Consider the following 27,500-nt stretch of genomic DNA (forward strand, 5'->3'; position numbering starts at 1 on the left):
GGTGCTCATTTAAACTGAGATAGCAGACTGACGTGAAATCAATTTACTGATGATGGTAAGACTGAGGCATCATCATCCTGCAGCGGACCCACAAATATAGAAATGTTCATGCATATAATTAACGTGAAAATGTCAGTGTTTATTCCTTTGCCAGTGAATGTGTCAACATCAGAGCTGCTGCAGGGTCCATTTTATATGATTTGTCTTGATGCACGGCTTCAAATCAAGACATCCATCCATTCAATGAAATATATTGGATTCCAGGAAAAAATGTCACGATCAATATCGGCCACAAACTGATTTAAATGCAATATAGAACAGGTAGGCTATTGTGAAATATTTCGCGTACAACTTTCAGGCGCACATGATGATATCTAGGAGACGCGTCAATACACACCGTGGACATGTTTCTTGGTTAACGGTCTTCCTCGGACCTGAGGAATATTTCCCATTACTCCTCTGATCAATACCAGTAACGTTAAGATTAGAAAGCAGATGAGTGGGCAGCTTTCAGACTTTCCGTTTCTCAGCTCTCTGATCAGAGAAACAGACGAGAGCGGGAGTTCGTGGCCTTGATTTTACAAAGACGGCGACGACGTGATCCTGAGCTCAAACACTCGTCGTGATTTGTGTGGTGCTATGCCTGTAATTAGCAGGAGGAGACGCTGCTAGGAGTCATTAGACGGCTCAGTGTGCTCCGAAAGTCTCTCATGTGCAAAACTAAAAGACGTTCTAATAAAACAGCAGGAACCCGAGTCTCACAGCCGGGGCTAATAGGATGTGAAAGATTGGCTTTCACTCCTGTAGCCTTCAAAAAACGTTTCCACTGGGATGTGAGGAGGTGACACCCTCCGCCTTTTGCATTCTCTTTGAACAGTTTACTCGTCCAGTGGTACTCTTTACTTCTCTAAAAGTACAAATACTCCGCTGTATGAATAAGTAGAGGTCTGTACAATTAATGTATTTGTAACAAGGATCATGGTTTAACTTTAAATTATGTCACACCAACCTTTTACCACTATTAACATTAAGAAAGATTCAACCTCTCTTTACTAACTGATGTTTTAGCTACCCAACTAACTGACCATTTAGCTACCCAACTAACTGACCTTTTAGCTACCCAACTAACTGACCATTTAGCTACCCAACTAACTGACCTTTTAGCTACCCAACTAACTGACCATTTAGCTACCCAACTAACTGACCATTTAGCTACCCAACTAACTGACCTTTTAGCTACCCAACTAACTGACCATTTAGCTACCCAACTAACTGACCATTTAGCTACCCAACTAACTGACCATTTAGCTACCCAACTAACTGACCTTTTAGCTACCCAACTAACTGACCTTTTAGCTACCCAACTAACTGACCATTTAGCTACCCAACTAACTGACCATTTAGCTACCCAACTAACTGACCATTTAGCTACCTAACTAACTGACCTTTTAGGTAGCTGACCAACTGACTTTTTAGCTAGCTGACTTTTTAGCTAGCTGACTGACTTATTAGCTAACTAACTGTCTTTTAGCTAGCTAATAATCTGACTTTTTAGCTACCAACTAACTGACCTTTTAGGTAGATGACCATTTACTTTTTAGGTAGCTGACGTTTTAGCTAACTAACTGACTTTCAGCTAGCTAATAATCTGACTTTTTTGCTACCTAATTAACTGACTTTTTAGCTAACTAACTGACTTTTAGCTATCTAACAAACTTTTTGCTAATTAACTGACTTTAGTCAGCAAAATTTGTACATGTATTTAATGCAGATTACAGATTATTAACACAAAATATTCTCAACAAATTAAATATATAAAGTAGTTATAATATGGTCATCAAAAATTATAAATACAATAATATAATACAATAATATCATATATTTTATTCTTCATAATAAGAGTTATTTTGCTTTGGGTACCTTAAGTATATTTTGATGATGATGACTTTTGCTTGAGTTTTGAATTATTCATTATTTTTACTCTTCTTACTTCCACTTAAGTAAAAGAGCTGAGTATTTCTTCCACCATGTTATGAGGAACGATTATCAAAACTACAATTATTAAGAAGCAGGATGGAATGAACTTTAATTGTAAATACACCATGACGTCTATTTGAACTTGAAGCTTTGCTCCTCATGTTTGTGTCTGTATTCGGTCGTCGTTTCCTGGGACCCTGTGGGAGGTTTTCTTCTGTGGGAGGTTTTCTTCTGTGGGAGGTTTTCTTCTTGGATAAGAACGGCTGTGTTTTGTTTTTTTTTATTTCAGGCGGCGTCCGATGCCCTCAGCAGTCTGGGCCATGTGTACACGGCCATCGGTGACTACCCCAATGCTCTGGCAAGCCATAAACAGTGTGTGCTGTTGGCACGACAAACCCAGTGCCGGCTCTCCGAGGCTCGCCAGCTGGGCAACATGGGCGCCGTGTACACAGCGCTGGGAGACTTCAGCAACGCTGTTCAGTGCCACGAGCAGCACTTGGACATCGCAAAGGTACAGAGCTACATCTTATGATCTGATGGGGGGGAGGAGGAACTCTTTGGACCTTCTAAAACAGTTTGTGTTCAGATTCACCAAATGAGATCAATCTTAAAGGCTATATTTTTCCTCAAAATTCCTGAAAAGACCAACACCATCAGTGATTAATTCCTAAATACACTATCCTGCTGCCATAAATACTCACCATGGAAGTCATTCCCAGAAACGAGGGAAATTTCTTCCGTAGTCTTTTATTTGATATTACTGCAGTTCACCATTGGGCCACATGAGGGAGTCCGAATGTGCGTATTTTCTGATAATAGTAACCTACTTGTTATATTGACGATTTGCACCTGAAAAAGTGTGAGACTGTAAATGCAGAAGGTTTCTATAAGCTATGACTTTATGGCAACAATGCTGATGAACTAAACTACTGAAAACAGGAACGCCTGTGATTTACTGAGTTCTTTCATGGAGAAGATGTGGCTTAAAAATGGATATCACGTTATTGAATTTAGAGCATTAGCAGCATCCTGTAATTGAATTATGGAGAGGAGCAATGTTTGAATTCGAAGACGATGATGAATTTGAACAGGGAGGCAGCAGTTGCATCTCTGTCCTGTTGCTGTGTGTGTTTCAGTACATCCATCTGTCATTTGCCGAATGCAGCGTTTTATAACAAAGTTACTGCATATTTCCCAGAGAACACGGTGTTTATTCAGGCCTCTGTTGAGCCCGTAAATATTTGAAGCTCCTCTCGCAAATGTTACAAGACCAAACACAACAAAAGATAAATAATCTGTGCACATTTCACTCCTTTTTGTGTCTGCAAAGCGAGCCAGCAGCGACTGCAGCCAACATCATTGACACTCTTTGTACTGAAGCTCCGTCCCCGAACAGACTAACTGACCATCTGTTGACAATTAGATTTGTCCCAGAATAAAGTCAAATCTTCGGACTACTGAGAGTCTATAAAGTCATATTTTCTTTTGACAGTTTAGCTGGAAATGTCGCAGCTTGTAACACATAACGATCTCCATCTGTCAGAGATGTGAGGGCTCCATGTCCGACGTCTCTAAAGCGAAAATCTGTTTCTTGTCTTTAGTTGTACGGAGCACAGATGTAATTTTCTCAAACTTCAAAAGCAATTTCACTGCCTGAGATTAATTTAAAGATACATTTTTTTTTAGAAAGTCTGTTTTTAATTTCCTGATAGCAGTGACAATGTTTTCAATAATGTTTCAAAGCCTTTTGAGTAAATAAAAAAACACCCATTCCTTGTGATGTCATTCTGCAGACTTTGGAGAACCGGCGTGAGGAGGCGCGGTCGTACAGTAACCTGGGCAGCGCCTACCACTCTCAGCGGGACTTCGACAAGGCCATATCGTACCACACCCGGGTGCTGGAGTTGGCCCAGGAGCTGGTTGACAGGGCCATCGAGATGAGGGCGTACGCCGGCCTGGGACACGCCGCCCGCTGCATGCAGGTCGGTGTGAAACGGAAGATTTAATTCTGTGCTGTCGAGCCTGTCATTTATTATGTGACTGATGAATGTTGTTCGCGGTGGATTGTCAGGACCTGGAGAGAGCTCGCCAGCACCACCAGCACCAGCTAGAGATCGCTCAGGAGCTGCAGGACAGGGCGGCTCAGGGCCGAGCGTCGTCCAACCTGGGTAAGTGTAACTCGGCACACGTAGCTGGATGGAAGGAAATAGTAAAAGTACAGAAGAGATTCTCAAACCTTTTATTGGGGAGAACATTTTCCTCTTCCTAATCCCAACACTGAGTAGACATATTCGACTATTTCTACTCATAACACCATTGGAATGGTCATATTTGTGTTCTTAAAGGCTTCAGCCTTAATACTTCAGACCTGTTTCATGATAATAAACATTTCCAGGGTCTCTATCTTCCGCTGTGTGATGCATTTCCAGGTGAAGTTGAGGAATTTCATTCGATGGTTGACTAGACTGGACCTTCTCTCGCTCTGTGCTGCTTAAAGATTGATTGATGGATGGATGTTGTGATATTATTGGTACTTGCTGATGTAAGCATGCATAATATTTAGTTTAACAGGAAGAAAAACAATGGATTTCTGAAGAAATTGATGTTTTTGTCATTTTGGGGGGCGTTTGTTGTTAAATAGGTGCACAATATGAGCAAGGATTTGATCTAAAAGGGTTAAAAAGATCTATAATAGCAGTTAGTAATAATAGTTATTTTGATAGAAAATGTATCTTTTATGACACACATTATTGTCTGGTCTTGAAACTGATTTTCTTGCAGTGTAACTGGTTTCAAACTCCACATTCACCTGTGGTTCCTCGTGTGTTTCTGTATTGGGACCACGAACAGTTGGGCCACCCCTGATGTAAACTAACATTGTAAGAGATCGGTGAAGAATAAAGTATCCTCACAGTTCAAAAGTGCAAAAGAACGACGGGAGATGGACGTTTCAAATGCAGCTTGAATGGTAAAAGTCTGTTCAGCCGCTGTGGAGATATCAACGTCTGAATATCGAGGTCGTGGTCTTATGTGAGAGGAATAAACATTCATAAAATCATTGCTGAGAGCATAAAACCCTCCGAATGAGAGATGCATTCGTACCATTGACTTCTGTCTCACGACGCTCCTCTCGGATGGTGCAGCACGTCTAGTAAGCTATGCTAAGCATTTCTGTTTCTGGTTTGTTTAAACCATCATCTGGTCAATGCACGGATGGAGAGTTGAGATGCATCAGCATTTGTGTGATTTATCGGTCACATTGTACGCTTGCTTCCCAGTAATTAGTCATAGATGTAGCTTCGAGAAAACAAGTTTCTACACGTCAGTGATATTCCTCTCGAAGCCTCGTGTTGTTTAATCTAGATTAATGACGACGTTAAATAACACGTTTAAGGAGGAGCATTGTGAACAGGAAGTAGTCACAGTTAATATGATAAAAGAAAACTTGCTGAGGAGAAGTCAGCATAACTGGAGGATCCAAAGGTGACAACAAGTAGGAGGAGGTGGCAGACTTCTTCTTCTTCTCTCTGTTATGGAGGAGGGAAAAAACAGTACATCTGCTGAATAAAAGAAAGATTCTGCAGCAACAACAGCGATTTGAAATGACTGGTTCATATTCAGTTCAGTCCAGGATCTGAGATGACTGTATTCTGTGAAACATTTCATAGAAGTCAGAGTGATAACTGAATAAAACCACAAACACCGTCGCTGTAATAAACACCACGAGTGGAAAAGGATGAGGGTTGATGCTTTCACAGCAGAAATCTGAGAAAGCACAAACTGAGAATGAGGAGGGCGACATGCTGTTTTTGTCTGCTTGTATTTCTTTATAGCCGTGGGTCCAGTGGTGGAAGAAACCAGGTTTTTTGGGGGGATTTTTGGGGTGTTTTAGTGCATAATAATAAGGGAAAAAGCTCTGATAAAAGTCAAGAATCACATAAAAATATAGATACGTAAATACGTAAAATCTATCTTTCTAGGATTAATTGTGTGTTTATGACTTTTGACTATAAGAAGAAATTTAAACATGATCAATAACTTACTATTTATATTAGTATTGGCTGCACAATAACAGTTATTTATTAGAAATCATAGTGTTTTTATTGTTTTTAAATGTCACTTTTGTCTCTGACTTCATTGTGTCCTTCTAAAACAATCTGGATTTTGAAAACTTCAAAGCGAACTCTTTTATTGCTCTTCTGGGTAAATTCATTTTCCCAAATGTGGAGGAATGTGATGCAATTTTAGATAAACGTACTCGTCTTATTGGAGAAGCTCTAGCGTTGCCACAGGGGCTCTGGTCCTGGACCTGATCAGCTCAGTCTGCATCCATCAGCTGCATCCAAAGGACACTGAGTACATTTACTCAAGTACTACTTAGGTTACTGGTGCTTTAGGCGTATTTATTTAAGTAGCAGGACTTTTACTTGTAGTAAATTATTTTGACACTGTAGTATTAGTACTTCTCCCATCCCTGGCTGTAGATCCTGCCCTCCCGTCGCCTCATCTGCCTCTTGAGGCCCGATCACATGACCGCAGTAGTGCCTCTCTGGCCAATCGCCGCTCATGTTTTATTAACGGGGTTCTGGTTTCTGCGGCCACAGTGATATCTGAGCGCCTGTGAACCCGACGCCACCGCTGAGTGGACACCTTGCCGCTGTGTGTGTGTGTGTGTGTGTGTGTGTGTGTGTGTGTGTGTGTGTGTGTGTGTGTGTGTGTGTGTGTGTGTGTGTGTGTCTGTGTGTGTGTGTGTGTGTGTGCTCGCCGCGTCGCGCCAGTAATATGAGCATCAAGTACACGTGTCCTCGTTGCGTGTTGTTCTTCTCGATATGATTGAGTCTCGTGTTCAGTCACCAAGAAGTCCTTTTGGTTTGGGTGTTCTGTGAGCGGGAGTCAGGAGCACCCAGTGGGTGCTGTGATGGGTGACTAATGGGCGGCTGCTGAAGTCGCTGACTCCTGACAGACGAGCTGCAGTCTGTGGTTCAGATCACTGATTCAGATCATCATTTATGGATGATACTTTTCTCTCAATGCTGACTTGACAACCCTCCATTCTCCTTCCCTCCTTTGTTTCCTCCTTCTCCTCCTCTCTTCCTCTCTTCTCCTCCTCCTCTCTTGTTCCCCCTCTCTTCTCTGGTGTCATCTGATTCCCTCCTCTCCTCTCTTATTTCCTCATCTCCTTTATCGTTTCCTCCCCTCCACAGCTCTCCTCGTGTTTGATTTTATCTCCTCCCTTGTTTCCTCTTCTCTTCTCTTGTTTCCTATTCTTCTCTCCTCCTACCTCGTTTGCTCCTCTCCTCCCTTGTTCCTTCTCTCTTGTTTCCTCAGCTCCTCCTTTGTTACTTCCTCTCCTCCTCTTTCCCTCCCCTCTTGTTTCCTCGTCTCCTCCCTTGTTTCTTCCTCTCCTCTCTTGTTTCCTCGTCTCCTCCCTTGTTTCTTCCTCTCCGCTCTTGTTTCCTCGTCTCCTCCCTTGTTTCTTCCTCTCCTCTCTTGTTTCCTCGTCTCCTCCCTTGTTTCCTCCTCTCCTCCCTTGTTCCTTCTCTCTTGTTCCCTCGTCTCCTCCCTTGTTTCTTTCTCTCCCCTCTTGTTTCCTCATCTCCTCCCTTGTTTCTTCCTCTCCTCTCTTGTTTCCTCGTCTCCTCCCTTGTTTCTTCCTCTCCTCTCTTGTTTCCTCGTCTCCTCCCTTGTTTCTTTCTCTCCCCTCTTGTTTCCTCATCTCCTCCCTTGTTTCTTTCTCTCCTCTCTGGTTTCCTCGTCTCCTCCCTTGTGTCCTTCTCTCCCCTCTTGTTTCCTCGTCTCCTCCGTTGTTTCTTTCTCTCCTCTCTTGTTTCCTCGTCTCCTCCCTTGTTTCTTTCTCTCCTCTCTTGTTTCCTCGTCTCCTCCCTTGTTTCTTTCTCTCCAATCTTGTTTCCTCGTCTCCTCCCTTGTTTCTTTCTCTCCAATCTTGTTTCCTCGTCTCCTGCCTTGTTTCTTTCTCTCCTCTCTTGTTTCCTCGTCTCCTCCCTTGTTTCCTCCTCTCTTCTCTTGTTTCCTATTCTTCTCTCCTCCTACCTCGTTTCCTCCTCTCCTCCCTTGTTCCTTCTCTCTTGTTTCCTCGTCTCCTCCCTTGTTTCTTTCTCTCCCCTCTTGTTTCCTCGTCTCCTCCCTTGTTTCTTTCTCTCCCCTCTTGTTTCCTCGTCTCCTCTCTTGTTTCCTCGTCTCCTCCCTTGTTTCTTCCTCTCCTCTCTTGTTTCCTCGTCTCCTCCCTTGTTTCTTTCTCTCCTCTCTTGTTTCCTCGTCTCCTCCCTTGTTTCTTTCTCTCCTCTCTTTTTTCCTCGTCTCCTCCCTTGTTTCTTTCTCTCCTCTCTTGTTTCCTCGTCTCCTCCCTTGTTTCTTTCTCTCCTCTCTTGTTTCCTCGTCTCCTCCCTTGTTTCTTTCTCTCCTCTCTTTTTTCCTCGTCTCCTCCCTTGTTTCTTTCTCTCCTCTCTTGTTTCCTCGTCTCCTCCCTTGTTTCTTTCTCTCCTCTCTTGTTTCCTCGTCTCCTCCCTTGTTTCTTTCTCTCCTCTCTTGTTTCCTAGTCTCCTCCCTTGTTTCTTTCTCTCCTCTCTTGTTTCCTCGTCTCCTCCCTTGTTTCTTCCTCTCCTCTCTTGTTTCCTCGTCTCCTCCCTTGTTTCTTCCTCTCCTCTCTTGTTTCCTCGTCTCCTCCCTTCTTTCTTTCTCTCCTCTCTTGTTTTCTCGTCTCCTCCCTTGTTTCTTCCTCTCCTCTCTTGTTTCCTCGTCTCCTCCCTTGTTTCTTCCTCTCCTCTCTTGTTTCCTCGTCTCCTCCCTTGTTTCTTTCTCTCCTCTTGTTTCTTCCTCTCCTCCCTTGTTTCTTCCTCTCCTCTCTTGTTTCCTCGTCTCCTCCCTTGTTCGTGATATGGACGTCTCGATGGCACCATTCCAAGTCGTGCAGTTTGATGCCATGCCTTATTTAAATGTCTTAGTGCAGCTTTAAATGAAAGAAGGGCCCAGTTTCATTGAGTTGTCCTGTGCCGTCTCATCGCCCATCATCAGATCTCACCTAACTTTCCACACCTCTAATCTCCCCCCCATGTCAGGGAATCCCACCGACCTGCAGAGTATCTGCAGATAGCACGCTTCGCCTCGGAGAAGCTCACGCGTTAGCGGAGTTTAAGAGGAGGGCTGTTATTCCAGCCAAGTCTGCAGGCTTCTCTGTAATCCTCTTAGTGTGAGGTCTCCCTCTCCTTATCAGCCTCCTCCTCTTCCTCACCTTACCCTACATACCATGTTCTAAGTGTGCTGTCGTTGCGTTTTCCTCTCAACCAGTTCTATGTGTTTTGACTGTGAACGTTTGCGTCTCACTTGGAGTCGTTCGTCCACGCGGCTGGGAACGTAAAATGAAAAGAAACCAAAATCAAATATTCATCGTTCCTCTTTTTGGTTGTTAACCAGTTTCACAGAGCGTGAATACCATGTTTAATATGCCAATTAAAGACACAATTATTCGTTTTTAATTAACTGCTTTTGTTCACTCAGTTTTTATTATTCTTTTGTTCTCCTGTTTGTTTTTAATTCAGCATCCATTTTATTATTGTGTTGAAGCGTTTTTTATCATTAATGTGCTCCGTGTGTAAAAACAATGTCATCGTTGATTAACTTTCTGAAGCTTTGTGTCGGTGATGGTTTACACTTGCATTTGTGCTCAAATACTAAATGAATGCAAGCATTGATATATATATTTCTTAGTGTCCTGAAAACTGCACAGCAACAGGGAGTCCAGTATGAATTATGTGTATGTAACTCTGCTTTTGTGTGCAGTTTCCCCTTCAGGACTTTTCTGTTACGTTCAAATCAGATGAAATGGTAAAAAAAAATACTTTGGGAGGTGTAAATGTAATCCAATCCTGTAAATCGAGTTTCACTCCTATTTGGACCTAAATTAGACGGCGATAACCCAATTAAGGTGTTTAGACGACAGTTGCAATAATCACAGTTTTACCTCAATCTGGTTATAATCAGGCTGTTGGCGTCCAAGTAAACACCATAACTGTAAGAGAGAAGATGATGGCTTCCGTTAAAAAAACACACACAAGAGGCTTGTGTGTCATCCAGGCTTCAGCCTACGGTTCTGAAAAGACGCTGAAGTGCCTTAAACTGTCATTCTCTCTGCTGGCCATCAGGGGGCGACTCCTCTCTGATTGTATAGAAGTCTATGAGAAAATGACCCTACTTCTCTCTTGATTTAATAGTCCACAGACCAGTGGGTGACGTCACCATGACGACGTCCACCTCCTATAGACAGTAACCTATAACCTGCTTGTGAGGCTGAGCAGCATCAATGGCTGCATTGCTCAGTATTGAGTTGCCTTCTTAAAACTGCAACTCGTGTTCAACTTTGTCAACTCTCCTCCCTTCTTCCTCTCTTGTGTCTCGAGCTTCTTCTTTAACTCTTCTTTCTTCCAACACTTCAGCTCAGTAAACCAGTTTGGTGAAGGCCACTGGGACGTGAGTTTTCCGGTTTCTTTTCCCGGGGCAGTGAGACGACGACGACTCTGGATCTCTGCATGTTGAAGATATTATTGGATTTTTTGTTTGTGTGATTTACTGCTGTACACTCGTGTCTTACATGTACACGTTTTCTCTGCTTGCTGGTTATTTATATCTCAGTGCATCATTTTGGGAATTTGCCGTGTTTGTGATTTCCCAGCATGCAGCGCGGCAAGCTGTGTTTGGTGTTCACTGCTGATTACATGAATGTTGGATGTACTCGTCAGAGTTGCTGCAGACTTTAAAACTTAAGTCTCAACAACCAGGACTTGGATTGTCTGATTTGCTTGAGACTACACTGAGATTCTCCTCCTGTCGTCACTGTATCATAAGAGAGACCAGACCAGAGACGAGGTTGCTGCCGTGTTCATGTCTAGATGACGTTATTTTATGTGTTGATAGAGCAGCTACAATGTTAGCAAAGCCTGGCACCCATCAATCCAGACTCCATTCATAAAACAAGCATTTTAGCTTGTCCTACGACCTCTAATATCTTCCCTCTTCTAACGCCATCTCAGGCATCATCCACCAGATGAAGGGGGATTACGAGACGGCGCTGAAGCTCCACAAATCTCACCTGTCCTTCGCCCAGGAGCTGAGTGACTACGCCGCACAGGGCCGGGCCTACGGTAACATGGGCAACGCCTATCACGCCCTCGGCGTCTACGACCAAGCCGTCCGCTACCACCGACAAGAGCTCCAGATCTCCCTGGAGGTGAACGATCGTCCGTCCCAGGCCTCCACGCATGGCAACCTGGCCGTGGCCTACCAGGCGCTGGGCGCTCACGACCGAGCCCTGCAGCACTACCTTCACCATCTCACCATCGCACGAGAGCTCCAGGACTCGCAGAGCGAAGCCAGAGCACTCGGTAAGCGAGACGGGAGGGAGACGCTGCAGGGAATGAAGTCCTCTGCACTCTTTTTCTTTCTTTTTTTCTCTCTTTTCACAAAATGTTGTTTCCTCTTTGCAGCAAACTTGGGCAACTTCCACAGCTGGAGAGGGGAATACGCTCAGGCCTTACCGTACTACCAGCAGTACCTGGCTCTGGCTCCAGGCCTGCAGGACCTGGAGGGAGAGGGGAAGGTCTGCCACAACCTCGGCTACGCTCACTACTGCCTGGGACAGTACCGAGACGCAGTCAGGTCAGACACCAAAGTCCTCTTTTTTCCCTATTCTCACCGTTGTTGTGACATTTGTGAACATCCAATAAAACCTGTTGATATCCTTCATAAAGATTTAAAGTAGGTGTGTTTTGGATGTTCTGGCCGTGCATCTGTACTCAAGCTCTGCAGACCGTCGGCTGTCGCCAACCTGTCATAAATGTTTAAAAAAAATCCTAAATCTTAAATCTTAATCGTCTTAATCAGAAAATGCTCCATTCGGAATAAGGCCCGATTCTTAACATCTTATTGTGTCGATGAACATCTGGATGAAGCACAGTCCGAACGTACACTGTATCTAGGGGGTCAATGACACTGACTATAAAAATGTACATGAATTAATTTTCCTCTGTGCTGCATCTTTTGTGAATATGAACGTCATGCTTTTCCAGCTTGTGTTCTTATGTCATGCTTTACATGTTTTCAACCGTTTCCTAGGTATTATGAGCAGGACCTGGCCTTGGCCAAGGACCTCCAGGACAAATTGGCCCAGGCGAAGGCCTACTGTAACCTGGGTCTGGCCCACAAAGCACTGGGGGAGTACAAGAAAGCGGAGGAGTGTCAGAGATACCTGCTGTCTCTGGCACAATCCCTGGATAACACACAGGTCACCTACCACTATACTGCTGTATCGTACCCCGCTCCCTGTGTCCCGACCTTATTGCAGAAAAAATATGTGAAAAATACATATTTGAATTGCACACATGGTGTTTGTCAATTTAAATGAGACTCTTTTCAAGTCCAGAAAGTCGTGAAAGAAGGAGCGAGACCACTTTTGTTTGGAAAGTCTTCAGATTTCAGTCTTACACTTCATGCTACAATTCAAACATTGAAAGCATATTTGTCTCTCGCCCTCCACTATGGTACATATTTTTCCTGAAATGAGGTCCCGTGAAGGGCCATGTCTTCTCCTCTCTGTACACAGGAAGTGGTGGTTAATCATGTGGTTGTGTTTGTCAGCAGGCGGTCTTCAGGGCCTTCGGGAACCTGGGCGATGTGTGTGTTTGTCGGGGCGATCTTCAGGGAGCTGTGAGGTTCTACCAGCAGCAGTTAAGTCTGGCTCAGCAGGTCAGCGATCAGAAGATGGAGGCCGACGCCTACTCTGCACTCGGATCAGTCCACAGGTCAGGGCCCGCTTGTCATCGCTTAATTTGACGGCCCTCATAAAGTCGACGGAGATTTTCACCAGTGTGCTCTTCCTTTTTCTCTCACCTGTCCTTCAGGCTGCTGCGCCAGCTGGACGCGGCCTTGTCCTACCACAGCCAGGAACTCACCGTCCGAAAGCACCTAGCTGACCAGCAGGGGGAGTGCCGCGCCCTGGGCCACCTAGCAGCCGTGCACATGGCCCTGGGAGACTACGCTACGACCTTCCAGTGTTACGAGGCCCAGCTGGGCCTGGCGCAGGGCCTCAGGGACGCTCGCCTGGAGGCCCAGGTCCACGGGAACATGGGCATCACCAAGATGAACATGTGTGTGTTTGAGGAAGCTATTGGCTACTTTGAGCAGCAGCTGGCCATGCTGGAGCAGCTGAGTGGGACGGAGAGCATGCTGGACCGAGGCAGGGCCTATGGGAACCTGGCAGACTGCTATGACGCTCTGGGAGACTATGAGGAGGCCATTCAGTACTATGAGAAGTACCTGACGGTGGCTCAGAGTCTCAACCATGTCCAGGACCAGGAGAAAGCCTACAAGGGACTCGGCAGCGCGCACAGGTAAGAAAACACGCTTTCAAAGAGTTGGATGATCAAAACCACCTAAACCTACGTTAAATGCCTTTCAGGTAAGCTTCATATTTTCCGTACAAACATAAACATGTCGTCGATCCTGTCATCGAACTCTCGGCAAGAAAGTTGAACTACTTTCATTTGTATTTAGTCGCTCTATCTGAGGCTGCAGTGAGCCGTAGCACATGATATGAATTAAAAGCTAATCCACAAACGTTTGGTTCATTTTACAGAAACCGTGAGCACCAAAGTATGATTAATTCAGATTTACCAGCAGAGTACAAGAGAGACAAAAGAGATGCTTATTCTTATCCTCGATTAGAGGATAGTGAGTGGTGTCGGGTCGTATAACGCGTGTCGTTAACTGTCCGGGGCTTCACGAATGACTCGGAACTAGAATGTTATTTGATATTTTCATAGTGATTTGAATAAACAATTTCCAAGTTTTCTGCAAAGGAAATGAAAGGCCTGTCCCAGTAAGTGTATTTCAGAAGGTGTTAAACTAATTGAATTAGTATTTTTAATTTTCCAGCACACAATTTGCATATATTACAGTGTTTTTAAATGAATTCCAATCACGGAAACAGGATTATATACTTACTAACATGCTCTTGTAACGTTTAGTCTGTAACTGCAGCTCGCAGCCTCTCAGTTTCACACTTTTCTGTGTTATGATGTCATACACTATATATATATATATATATATATATATATATATATATATATATATATATATATATACATACATATATGTTCTATTCTCTCACACTTTTTTGGATTTATCAGGACAACCTTTCATGCACAAATCTCCAAAGAGCTCTTCTCGCCTCAAGCACACACATTTTAAATTAGTGATCATAGTGAAAATAATCATTATTCATTCATGGTAACAAGCAGCAGCAGAGAGTAAATCCCCACGTTTCTCATGTGAAACCACACAAGTAATGTTCACTGACAGCAGAAGAACAAGGCTTAATGGTGGGTTTCCTTTATCCGTCTGCTCTCGTCTCCTCTGGCTCTCTGGAGGGTGAAAGTACAGTCGCTGATTTATCTCAGTGAACCTCTGTAGATGTACTTTTACTCTTTTCTCTCCTAGGAAACTGTTTCTTATTTCAGCTCGTAATCTAAATTATTAACCTCTTATTGTTTGCCGCCTTAAATTGCTCACACGTGTCCCTCTGGATAGCAGGAAACCCCGGTGTGTACTTTCTAACATCACAAACGAGATGATGACGAGCTCCCCTCTCTGCAGGTCCATAGGGAGCCTCCAGCAGGCGTTGGTGTGCTTTGAGAAGCGGCTGGTGGTGGCCCATGAGCTGGGTGGCGAAGGAGGGGGGAAGGCTCAGGCTTACGGGGAGCTGGGCACGTTACACAGCCAGCTGGGCAACTACGAGCAGTCCCTCTCCTGCCTGGAACACCAGCTCAACATCGCACACACAGCGGGGGTGAGGATCTACCTGCAGAAGTTTCTCGTTTCAACTTCCGATTTCTCTCTTCTCGAGTGTGAGAAATGAAAAGTAAGTTATCCACAAAAATGAAGACGTAGTAAAAGCTGCTCTAACTTGCAGGATAAATCCCTGGAAGCTGAGGCGAGCGATGCACTTGGAGGCGTTTACCAGCTGATGGCAGACAACGAGACGGCGCTGCAGGTTCGTGCACATTCATAATACGTCTGTCGTCACTTAAAGGAATAGTTTGACATTTTGTGTTTGCCAAGGTATGAGAAGATGTCTGAAGCCACGGCTAGCTGGCTTTAGCTTAGCATAAAGACTGTAAGCAGGGGCAAACAGCTAGCCCAGCTCGGTCCATCCTGCAGGGACTCCAGGAACATAAACCACGAGTTGTCACGTAGATAGATTTAGTTCCCTTTGGACCGAGCCAAGCTAGCTGTTTCTCCCTGTTTCCGGTCTTTAAGCTAAGCTAAGCTAACCAGCTGTAGCTTCATATTTACCATACATACATGAGAATGGTATCCATCTTCTCATCTCGTCAACATAGCGTATAATTGGAAGTCCCAAGATGTGAAACTAGTCCCTTTAGTAACGGAGCTCTCCTGCTGCAGTGGCACCAGAGGGCTCTGGATATAGCGGAGCAGACGGGGTGCGTGAGGAGCCAGGGTCGAGCCTACGGCAACCTGGGACTGACCTACGAAGCTCTGGGGAAGTATGAGCGGGCCGTGGTCTTCCAGGAGCAGCACCTGAGTGTGGCGGCGCAGACCAATGATCTGATCGCTAAAACCCTCGCCTACGGGAGCCTGGGGAGGACACACCATGCACTGCAAAACTATGCCCAGGCTGTGATGTACCTGCAGGAAGGTAAGAAGGTTCAGCAGCGTTGGAAAGCCCCTTCAGTCTTGTTGGGATCATCTCAAAACTGGGCCATGAGAATAATGTTAATGTGAATGCTTTGATGAAATCATTGAATTATCTTCTCTGATGATGGAACAATTATTTTTTTAATCAGAAGAAAACAAGCTTGTAATGTTGAAAACAAAACAAACTGTTGTTCTCTTTAGTGATTAAACTGCCTGTTATTGTCTCAGTTGTTTGGTCTGTGAAATATCATCAGTATCCTAACAGTGCATGAAATTAATTCCTTTCCATCTAGTCTTCTATTGATGATCTAATGGATTCATCGATGCATCATTTTCACAAAAATTCAAATACACACACAGTTCCACAGATGCTGCACATTCATGAAAGCCTTTAAGAACACGTGTATTTACAAGTGACTGATGACCACGTCCATAAAAATACCTGATAAATATGACCAGAACAGCCTCAACACTAAACGATAATCAGTTATGAAATGGAAAGTTTATTGAAGAATCAATAAACTCTCCACTTGTGATACAAAGTGAGGAAAAAAGTGAGTCACAGCTTTAGCCTCACATACTTGAATCTACATGTGTGTATCTTATTAAAAAGTGGGAGTAGTTGAGGCCTGAGAACAATGTGAGTTGTATTTGTGAGACCATCCAGAAGCATGAAAGGTATTTATGAGTCTGACACAAGTTAATAGAATATCACCACTGTGGTGTTTACCCTGCAGTGTGGTTTCCATTAGCCTGTTTGATTCAACTTCTCCTCCAACTTAACCACTCTTTCAAACACATGCACAGCCGTCTCATGTGTTTCTAGATTCAAAACTGCTTTCTTGTTGGGAAATAATCCTGCTGGAACAAAGAATGGCCTTCACCTGTAAAATATCACTCAGAGAGACATGTACGAGCCAGGAAGAGACACAAAACCACCTCAAAGAGACACAAAACGACCTCAATGAGACACAAATGACCTCAATGAGATACAAAACAACCTCAAAGAGACACAAAACGACCTCAATGAGATACAAAACGACCTCAATGAGATACAAAACGACCTCAATGAGACACAAACGACCTCAATGAGACACAAAACAACCTCAGTGAGACACAAAACGACTTCAAAGAGACACAAATGACCTCAATGAGATACAAAACAACCTCAAAGAGACACAAAACGACCTCAATGAGACACAAAACGACCTCAATGAGATACAAAACGACCTCAATGAGACACAAATGACCTCAATGAGATACAAAACAACCTCAAAGAGACACAAAACGACCTCAATGAGACACAAATGACCTCAATGAGATACAAAACAACCTCAAAGAGACACAAAACGACCTCAATGAGACACAAAACGACCTCAATGAGATACAAAACAACCTCAAAGAGACACAAAACGACCTCAATGAGACACAAAACGACCTCAATGAGATACAAAACGACCTCAATGAGACACAAATGACCTCAATGAGACACAAAACGACCTCAATGAGATACAAAACGACCTCAATGAGACACAAATGACCTCAATGAGACACAAAACGACTGCAAAGAGACACAAAACAACCTCAATGAGACACAAATGACCTCAATGAGACACAATACAACCTCAATGAGACACAAAACAACCTCAATGAGACACAAAACGACTTCAATGAGACACAAAACGACTGCAAAGAGACACAAAACGACATCAATGAGACACAAAATGACTGCAAAGAGACACAACACAACCTCAATGAGACACAAATTACCTTAATGAGACACAATAAAACCTCAATGAGACACAAAACAACCTCAATGAGACACAACACGACCTCAGTGAGACACAAAACGACTTCAAAGAGACACAAAACGACATCAATGAGACACAAAATGACTGCAAAGAGACACAACACAACCTCAATGAGACACAAATTACCTTAATGAGACACAGAATGACCTCAATGAGACACAAAATGACTCAATGGGACACAAAATGACCTCAATGGGACACAAAATGACCTCAATGAGACATAAATGACCTCAATGAGACACAAAACGACCTCAATGAGACACAAAACAACCTCAATGAGACAAAACGACCTCAATGAGACACAAAATGACTGCAAAGAGACACAACACGACCTCAGTGAGACACAAATGACCTCAATGAGACACAAATGACCTCAATGAGACACAACACGACCTCAATGAGACACAAAACAACCTCAATGAGACATAATACAACCTCAATGAGACACAAAATGACTGCAAAGAGACCCAAAGCGACCTCAATGAGACACAAATGACCTCAATGAGACACAAGTGACCTCAATGAGACACAAAATGACTGCAAAGAGATGGGGAAACAGCTGCAGAGACAAAATGAATAGAAAAAGACATAAAATGACCATAGAGGGACATAAAACAACCCCATAGAGACACAACACAACTTGCCCCTATCAAGGAGAGCTGCAGGGCCCTTTTGCAGGTCTGCTCCCAGGGGCCCATTGTGTCATAATGTCACATCCCAACTAAGGCTGAGCTGAAAAACATGTAACACATGTTTGGGTTCATCCATGACTCCTTCATCGGCCTTGTAAGACGCGGTGACGGCTTGTCCCTAAACTCACGGATCCTCTGGATTTTAATTGATCATTAGCTCAACAAGCAGCGAGGAACTCGGCTCGGAGTTGAAGTGAGGACGGAGAAACATTCGTATTCGTGCCTCCAATTAACCTCCTCAACCGACGGAGGGAAACTGCAGCTACAGAACATCACAAGGCCAGACACCCAGAGAGAGAGACAGGCAGAGTAAATCAAAACTTGATGTTTGATGAGATTCGGCTCAATCTAGAGAGCCCTAATGAGAACTAATTACAAGCCGCCACGACTCGCAGCGAGGGAGATGAAACAAATCTGAGACAAACCGGAGAGCAGAGGGAAGACGAGATCTTTGAGTCGGAGTCAGCGGGATGTAAAAGTCCGCGGCAGAGGAAGACAAAAGGAGCAGCGAGCGGGGGAAAGAACGGCGCTCCGGGCTGGAGTTGGCTTCAACACAGCAACAGTTGTCTCGACTGTCAGAGAGATGATTTTCCAAGTCTGATCTCCTCTCTCTCCTCCTCAGGTCTGCGTCTGGCAGAGCAGTTGGCCCGCAGAGAAGACGAAGCCAAGATACGCCATCGCCTCGGCCTGTCACTGTGGGCCGGAGGAAACCTGGAGGAGGCTCAGCACCAGGTCGGTGTGTGTGTGTGTGTGTGTGTGTGTGTGTGTGTGTGTGTGTGTGTGTGTGTGTGTGTGTGTGTGTGTGTGTGTGTGTGTGTGTGTGTGTGTGTGTGTGTGTGTGTGTGTGTGTGTGCATACAGAGGGGGTATTTAAGCCAACATTAAATCTAAATAAATGTAGACATAATTGCACATTTATTTATTTCCATACTGATGGATAAACATTCAACACTTCTTGATTTGCTACTGCAGGTTCATTACAAACTAGATAAACGCTGATTCTACCAATCGTTTGTATTGACACCATGTTTGTTTGGCTGTTGTTATTTTCATTATTATGAGTAACCATCCATAGTTAAGTTTGATAGAGAGAAGCTTCACATCTAATTGTGTATTTGTAGTGCCCCCCAGTGGTTATTAATGTAACAACATGCTCAGATCTCCTGCTTTAAAGTCACATGTTTTACATCCAAACTGGTGACACATAAATATAATAATATATATATATAAACATATATGTGTGTTCTTCAGAAAACAGTTTGACGGTGTGTTTGAGTACCAGTTTGTTTGCTCCGTGTGTTTCAGTTGTACAGAGCGTCCGTGTTGTTTGAGACGATCCGTCACGAGACGCAGCACAGCACCGACTGCAAGCTTTCCCTGTTTGATCTGCAGACCAGCTCGTACCAGGCTCTCCAGAGAGTCCTCGTCAGCCTCGGTGAACCTCTTGTGCTTTTTATTTTTCACGGGCGTGACTCACTGAGCGTCACGACGTTCTCACCTTTCCCTCTCAGTGCCTGTCAGTGATGCACAGACTATCAGCTGACGTGTGAGTGATAACTCCTCCTGTTTTATTTCGTCTCAGGGCGGCATGACGAGGCGCTCGCCATAGCAGAGCGAGGGCGAACGCGAGCCTTCGCCGACCTCCTGGTTGAGCGGCAGAAAGGGAGTCAGCAGGCGGCGACCTCTGACCCTTACATCCCAGTCACTGTGGAGCACATCCTGGAGACGGTCAACGGGCAGAGGGCCATGGTGCTCTACTACTCTCTGGCTGGAGGCTTCCTGTACAGCTGGCTCATATCTCCAGGGACAGGTACACACACACACACACACACACACACACTGAAACACACACACACACACACACACACAAATACACACACACATACACACACACACACACACACACACACACATACACACACACACACACACACACACACACACACACACACACACACACACACACACACATACACACACACACACACACACACACACACACACTCACACACACACTGAAACACACACACACACACATACACACACACATACACACACACACACACACACACACACACACACACTCACACACACACTGAAACACACACACACACACACACATACACACACACACACTCACACTGAAACACACACACACACACTGAAACACACCACACACTCATTGAGAATATGCTCTGTTCACCTTGCAAAGAAAGTAAACTGTAATAATTCATATTTCATGACTTCTCCTATAGTGCCACCATCTGGACAAAAGTTGAACTCTGTCCACTTCCCGTTAACCTCCTACATCAGTCCCTGAGTTACTTTTCCATTTTTCATTATAACAAAGAAGAGTATTCCCCAACATAAAACCTTATAGAAACTAAAATATAATGATTATATAATGATAATGATAATAATAATAATACATTTATTACCAACAATAATAGTAATAAAAAGTGTACATTTAATTTATATAGCACACTTCTCAATGTGCTTTTTATTATTATTATTATTATTAATTCTGTTCATGGCATATACGACACAAAATGCCACTTTGATCTTCCGTCTGGCGTGCTGCCGTAAATTAATGGATGGACTTTATTAATCACTAATTGGAAAGGAAGGTGTCGACGGTTATCCAAAACAACTATATTCTAAAATATAAACATAAGATAACGTACTGTATTCGACATCCATGTGCAAATTTGCTGTGGTTTATTCGTTTCAAATGGATTATTTATTAATGTTAAAGTCCTGAATGCTAAACGGTGGACTCTGGAACCGGACCACCATCTAATGGTTGATTGCCATGACATTTACCGAGGTCACTCTTTGTCCTCGGCGGATGAACCCTTTTATTCTGGACTCCTCTTGATCTCGCCCTTTGGCACCAAAATGTCAACCTTGTGTACACGTATCCCATAATTTAACTGTCATGACATTTGAGGACATTTGTGCATGAACCTTTGGATTTTAGTGAAGTCCTTTCCTTTTACCCCGGAGGGCGCGTCCTCAGGGGGAAAGGAAAAGCACGTCTTATTTGCCGCCCCATCAGCTTCTCAGATCCACTTGTACTTCAGCTTTAGACTTTTAGCCTTGTTAATAATTAAGATCTAGAGTTTGGAGAAGTTTTGTATGCAGGCTATGTTTTGCAGCGCCTTTAAAGTGGATCTTTGCCACAGTCTTAATTATTCTTATTGTTATTTTAGCCACTAATTCACTCATGACCTTGCTGAAAACAGGCATTGTGAAGTTTAACGAGGTCTATCTCGGAGAGGCCGGACTGGAGGACTTCCAGGATGGTGGTGGTGGTGGTGGGAGTCCGCAGGGTGGAGGAGGAGGAGGTCCACAGTCTCTGGAGCAGTTCATCTGCAACGCCAGGGAGGCTCTGGGAGTGGACAGCCACTACAGCAGGTTTTTATTTCGTCTTTAGTCACATTTGTACAAATATTCACCAAAAGAAGGAAAACTGAAACTAAAACACAGATTCAATCCAAGAATCATCAAAACTCTGCACACTGAAACAAGTTCCCATGATCCCATGATTCCCATGATCCTCAGCTCTACTGTGTTCTGGGTTCCTTAGTGGTGGTGGAATGTAACTACATGCATCTATTTAACTGCTGTACTTTTATTTCACTACATTTATCTGACAGCTTTAGTTACTTTTTAGATGAAACATACAAAAAGTTACAAAATTAAACAATATTTAAACAAATAGAGCTGAAATGATGAGTCGATTAATCAATCAATTAGTGGATTGATAAATGAATTCTCTTGTTCGTCATTGTCTTCTTTATCGTTTTCTTTGTTGTTTTCTTGTTCTCTTTTTCTGATTTCATCTTCTTCTTTGTCTCCGTCGTTCGTTAATAATTCAAAATGAGCTCCACCAACAGTAAAATCCTGCTGTCACATTAATGCTGAGTCATCATGATCTAATAATAGAATAAATAATAGTAGAACAGTCACAGTTTAATCGTTTTTGACTCTTTTAAGTAAAGCTTTTGAGGACTTCTCCACGACTCCGTGTGACCGTGTTCACCTCGGACGATGCGATGGTGAACCGGCTGAACTCGATCACGCCGAGCCTCACAGAGACTCATTAAAACACAGCGAGGCGACGACGAGGAGCTCCATGCTGCATGTCATCCGTCTTCCTTTTCCTCCTGCTCTCCGCTGCCATATTTCCTTCCACTCAATTATCCCGCCCGCAACTTCGGGCCTCGGTTGGCAACGCTGGGCGACTTTGTAAATCACCACCGCGAGTCGTCGTGTCAGCAGATGTTCCCCCACACAAACTGCACGCCGTCTTTCCGTGGAACTTTGCTGCAGCGAGCGAGGTCGCGGTACCCGGCAGCGGCTCGCCGTGTCTCTGGGTGTTGGAGCCTCCCTCCACTCGCACGTGATGATTATGAATCCTGCTCATCCGCGGCGTGAAAAGTATTTGCACATATTTCCAACCCGCCAGAGGAGTTTTACAACCCTCTAACAAGTAGAAAACAGCCATTTCAACACAAATCAAACCTCCCCGAGCTGCAAGAAGTGCAGCCAGAAGATCCCATAAAAAGTAATGGTGTTTGCTAATGGCGGGCTGTGAGTGCCATCGGCCCGCTGCATAAAGCCCGAGTGTGGTGATTAATTGCTGTGAAGAGACTCGTCATTCTCTTGAAGAGGTGTTACCGCCAACACGCTAAATGTTGCTGTTGCTTCCTGTTTTTATCCTCAAAAATAGCGCGTTTGAAGTGGGTTCGTGTCAGAGGTCGCATGACTTGGCCTCGAGTCACAAATTCCATTTGGACTTTAACGCCAGCGACTCGTGACTTCACTTGGACGTCAGCCTTTAACTTGAAAATCCTTTCCCTCCCAAGAGTAAAAAAGTATGTTATTGAAAAATTGTGCCACAAATCAATTAAGTTCCTATATATAGAACTTACTAAATTTCTACCAAAGACAATCTCGTTCTCACACAAGAACTAAGTGAGACGTTGAATGCAGGACTCCTTCTTGTAGTGAGTATATTCACTGTGGTATTAATACTTTCACTTACCGTCTGCCGTGGACTTGGCAGAGTTTCCTCCAGCAGTGAGACGGAGAGCGAAGCCGGAGATCTGCTAGAGCAACAGTTCGAGGAGCTGAACAACAAACTGACCTCGGCCACCGACCCCACCGGCTACCTCCGCATGGTGTCCAGGAATAACCTCTTTAACAGGTCGGACCTTGGTTGGTTTTTCGCCACGCTCGGCACAGCTCGATGGCGACGGTTGTTATTTGATTGCTTTCAATCTGTGAATGTGTGTTTAAACAGAAGCTGTCAGAGCATGACGAGTCTCTACAGCGCCACTGTGTCTCCGTCGAAGGACAGCGCATCATCTCCTCCCTACCGGCCCAGTAACATCAGCAAACCTCCCCTACGAGCCCTCTATGACTTACTCATAGCACCGATGGAAGGGGTGAGTCTCCCGCCTACAACACCACCAGCATCACCATCATTTCCTCTTTAACCTCATGTCTTCTTTGGGTCCAGGGCCTGATGCACAACAGTGGACCGGTGGGCCGACACAAACAGCTCGTCTTAGTGCTGGAGGGAGAATTGTACCTGATCCCGTTTGCCTTGCTCAAAGGCAGCTCCTCCAATGAGTACCTTTATGAGAGGTTCAGCCTCCTATCTGTACCTTCTTTAGGCAGCCTGGGAGCCACAATCAAGGTGTGCAAATCATCTTTTTAAAAAGGTCTTGAATTCAAACTGTAATGTGTATTTTGGAGGAGAAAAAGACGACATTATGATCTGATTACCTGTGTTAAACAGCCTCATCCTCGCCGCGGTGGGCCCTTACTCTGCTCCGATGGAGGTTCAGTGGCTGCGGTGGTTGGGGCTCCTCGCCTGCCCCCCTCTGTGATGGACCGCTGGTTGTGGGGCCCTTTACCTTCGGCCCAGGACGAAGCTCTGTGGCTGGGGGAACAGATGGGATGTCATCCCCTCACTGGAGCCAATGCCACGAAGGAGCGAGTGCTCGCCGCTCTGACTCAGGCGGAGTGCGTTCACTTCGCAACTCACATATCCTGGAAGCTCGCCGCCTTGGTGCTCGCCCCCAACCAGGAGCATGGCGGGGAGCGACCCAGGGAGAGGTCCCCGTGTGGTGGGTCGACCTCGGGCGAGGCCGCCGGTCTGGGGGGAAAGATGAAAGGCTCGTTCGTAAAAAGTCACAGCAGCCCGGAGAGACTCAGAGGAGCAGAGGAAACGAGCGAAGACGGGGAAAGCGTGTGCGACATGGAGAGCGTGTGTGACAGTCCGCCGCTTCACGACTTCCTCCTCACTGCTGCTGATATCCTGGACCTGTGCTTGACCGTCAAACTGGTGGTTCTGAGGTATTTGTCACTTTGATTTATGCTGCAGGTCCGCTGCAACTCTCACTCCTCTTAAATCAGGGCTGTAGACTTTTCTGTTGGGTGCTGCCTTTTGTGAGCCCGTCTTATTCTGTTTGAGCTTGTTTTTATTGGACTGTTCTCCACCGCAGGTTGTACCCAGAGTCCAGCAGCAGGGTGACGGCCGACGGCCTGGTGGGTCTGACCCGAGCCTTCTTGGCTGCAGGCGTCCAGTGTGTGTGCGTCTCTCTCTGGCCTGTACCCATAGCTGCCTCCAAGCTCTTCACACACACCTTCTACTCGGCGCTCCTCAACGGGACCAAAGCCAGCGCAGCTCTGACGGAGGCCATGAAGTCACTGCAGGGCAGCAAGCACTTCTCCCACCCCTCCAACTGGGCTGGTGAGCAAACACCAGGGGTGTATATAATTATTGGTCATTACAGGGGGGGGAATAACTGCATGTAGACGGCCGGAAATGAAGCAGCAATTATAAAACAATTATGATGATTTCCTTCCTACTAGTTGATGTTTGAGTCATTTCAGGCAGGGAACGTGCTCACAGCTATCCCACATATTAGTCTATTTAAAAGCAAAATATAAGACATTCAGAGCATTCATTTAGCAGCAGATAATTATTAGATAGATAACCAGCAGCACCACAACCGTTCATCATCATTTATATTAATATCGGTGTTTTCCTTCAGGGTACATGCTGATTGGTAGTGATGTGAAGCTGAACAGCCCCATGTCTCTGGTTGGACAAGCCCTGGCCGAGATCCTCCAGTACCCAGAGAGGGCCAGAGACGCCCTCAGAGTGCTGCTCCATCTGGTGAGAGTTTGTAAATTAATCATTTATACGTTTTAAACATGATTAGTTGATTAATTGAAAGACAGAAAATGAAATAATAATTTAAACAAAATATTTTTGATGATAAAAATGTCATGGTTCCAGCTACTCGAATGTGAAGATTTGCTGCGTTTGTGTTTTACTTTCTTGAATATTTTTTTATTAATATTGATGTTTGGAAGGTGTCACTTTTATTCTGAAATTTTACGCACAATCAATCATTTGCAAATAATCAGGAAATTAATTTATAAAGTAAAGCAATTAGTTACAGCGCCACTTCAACCAACAACAGCAGTAAAATCCCGTCTCATTTTACGTTGATGCATAATAAAAATCTAACAGCCTAAACTTTTCTACATTTTCCTGATGTCAGATCTTTTGGTTCCATATCACAGTGCTTTCTCATCCCCTCCCTCGGTTTCATGATCTACAGTCACCAGAAATTGCATTTCTCAGCACGTTGTCTTCCCTCTGCACTTCTGCATCACTTTCCTTCGATATTTTTATCTTAAATCAATGTGAATTCTGTACAGCATACAGCCGGCTCCATCAATCACATCTCCACGAGAACCTGCTGCTTGTTGAAATTCCCAAAATGCCATCAGTGGCAGCTCCTCACACCACATCAGTACATCCTTTTGTTTCAGTCCATCATTGTCTCTTAGTACCATCAAATATGGATTTATGCAGCCTAATAAATAATCCAGTGCTCAGTGGGTTCAGAAAAGTGGTGCAACTAATCAGTGAAATCTGTAAAATTTTGATGAAACTGACACTAAAATTTGGCCTCATGATGAAGTCCAATAAAGCATTAAGTCATGTCAAACTAAATCAATAACGTCTCTGATTTAATTAAGGCCAAGATCAGAAAAGGGAAGCCAATGTTGGAGTACCTTAAACTTTCATTCTCTCTGCTGGCCACCAGGGGGCGACTCCTCTCTGGTTGTATAGAAGTCTATGAGAAAATGGTCCTACTTCTCTCTGCTGGCCACCAGGGGGCGACTCCTCTCTGGTTGTATAGAAGTCTATGAGAAAATGGTCCTACTTCTCTCTAAAATGGGTGGCGTCACCATGGTTACGTCCACTTCTTATACACAGTCTATGGTCAAGAATGAGAATAAATCATTGTAACCTTTAAATAACACGACAATATTTACTTTTTGATGATAAGAACACAGACGGAGAGGACTAACTAACTGTGACAGCTCACTATTGATTATTTCGTGTGTAAGCTCCTGTTAAACACCAGTGTTTGTCTTTCTCTCTGCAGGTTGAGAAGTCTTTGCAGCGTATTCAGAGCGGCCAGTGTAACGCGATGTACACATCGCAGCAAAGCATAGAGAACAAGGTCTGTCTCTCTCCCCCTCTGTGTCTTTAGATGCCTCTGTGTGTCCCCCACTAATGCCCTCTGTCCTCTGAAGGTCGGCGGGGTGCCCGGGTGGCAGGCCCTCCTCTCTGCGGTGGGTTTCCGGTTGGACTTCTCCGGTAGCGGTGCTGGCCTCCCTGCAGCGGTTTTCTTCCCCACCTCCGACCCCGGGGATCGGCTACAACAGTGCAGCACCACCCTGCAGGCCCTGCTCGGTGATCTATTATTCAGAATGTCTCTTGTGTCGTCCACACTGGTGGAATAACAACCTGTTTAGTCACCCCAGGATCCAGAATCCATGAAGACTGTACCCTCCAAAATCTAACACACAGGCAACATAATGTGATGCAAAAGATGATTGAATTAGTATAATTACCATCATGTCCGTCCTCAGGTCTCACTCCTCCAGCTCTGCAGGCTCTATGTAAGCTGGTCACAGTGTCCGAGGCCGGAGAGCAGCTCATCCATAAGGTACGGCCACGTTGTGTAGTCCAAGTGCAGTAGTTCATTCATAAGTAAGTAATTGTTTAAAAATAAATAAGAAGTATTTTCTGTAAAATGTCAAAAGTGAAAGAACTGCAGTTGTTGTGTGGTTTAGTCCAGTGGTTCCCAACATAGGGGTCAGGATCCTATAGAGGGTCACCAGATCAATCTGAGGGCTCAGGATCCTCAAAGGGTCACTCATTTTTAAAATTAGCTAATTTGTGAAATATTGGA

At 44.5% G+C, this 27,500-nt stretch overlaps 1 protein-coding gene across 2 annotated transcripts in view; it reads left to right on the forward strand.

Moving 5' to 3' along the window:
• ttc28 (tetratricopeptide repeat domain 28) overlaps window positions 1–27,500 on the forward strand; it is an 88,213-nt gene that overhangs the window by 56,063 nt on the left and 4,650 nt on the right. For both annotated transcript variants that reach the window (XM_084036069.1, XM_084036070.1), the window contains exons 6-29: window positions 2,267–2,488; window positions 3,771–3,959; window positions 4,049–4,145; window positions 11,022–11,372; window positions 11,475–11,646; window positions 12,103–12,271; window positions 12,628–12,788; window positions 12,888–13,376; window positions 14,641–14,833; window positions 14,957–15,037; window positions 15,451–15,703; window positions 18,828–18,937; window positions 19,510–19,639; window positions 19,787–20,014; window positions 21,450–21,621; window positions 23,276–23,416; window positions 23,513–23,657; window positions 23,732–23,911; window positions 24,014–24,573; window positions 24,723–24,970; window positions 25,275–25,399; window positions 26,688–26,765; window positions 26,839–26,998; window positions 27,178–27,254. In XM_084036069.1, coding sequence (XP_083892195.1) covers window positions 2,267–2,488; window positions 3,771–3,959; window positions 4,049–4,145; window positions 11,022–11,372; window positions 11,475–11,646; window positions 12,103–12,271; window positions 12,628–12,788; window positions 12,888–13,376; window positions 14,641–14,833; window positions 14,957–15,037; window positions 15,451–15,703; window positions 18,828–18,937; window positions 19,510–19,639; window positions 19,787–20,014; window positions 21,450–21,621; window positions 23,276–23,416; window positions 23,513–23,657; window positions 23,732–23,911; window positions 24,014–24,573; window positions 24,723–24,970; window positions 25,275–25,399; window positions 26,688–26,765; window positions 26,839–26,998; window positions 27,178–27,254 — 4,731 coding nt within the window. The remainder of the gene's footprint in view (window positions 1–2,266; window positions 2,489–3,770; window positions 3,960–4,048; window positions 4,146–11,021; window positions 11,373–11,474; window positions 11,647–12,102; window positions 12,272–12,627; window positions 12,789–12,887; window positions 13,377–14,640; window positions 14,834–14,956; window positions 15,038–15,450; window positions 15,704–18,827; window positions 18,938–19,509; window positions 19,640–19,786; window positions 20,015–21,449; window positions 21,622–23,275; window positions 23,417–23,512; window positions 23,658–23,731; window positions 23,912–24,013; window positions 24,574–24,722; window positions 24,971–25,274; window positions 25,400–26,687; window positions 26,766–26,838; window positions 26,999–27,177; window positions 27,255–27,500) is intronic.

This window comes from Eutrigla gurnardus, assembly GCF_963514095.1.
Source record: "Eutrigla gurnardus genome assembly, chromosome: 19".
Classification (NCBI taxonomy): domain Eukaryota; kingdom Metazoa; phylum Chordata; class Actinopteri; order Perciformes; family Triglidae; genus Eutrigla; species Eutrigla gurnardus.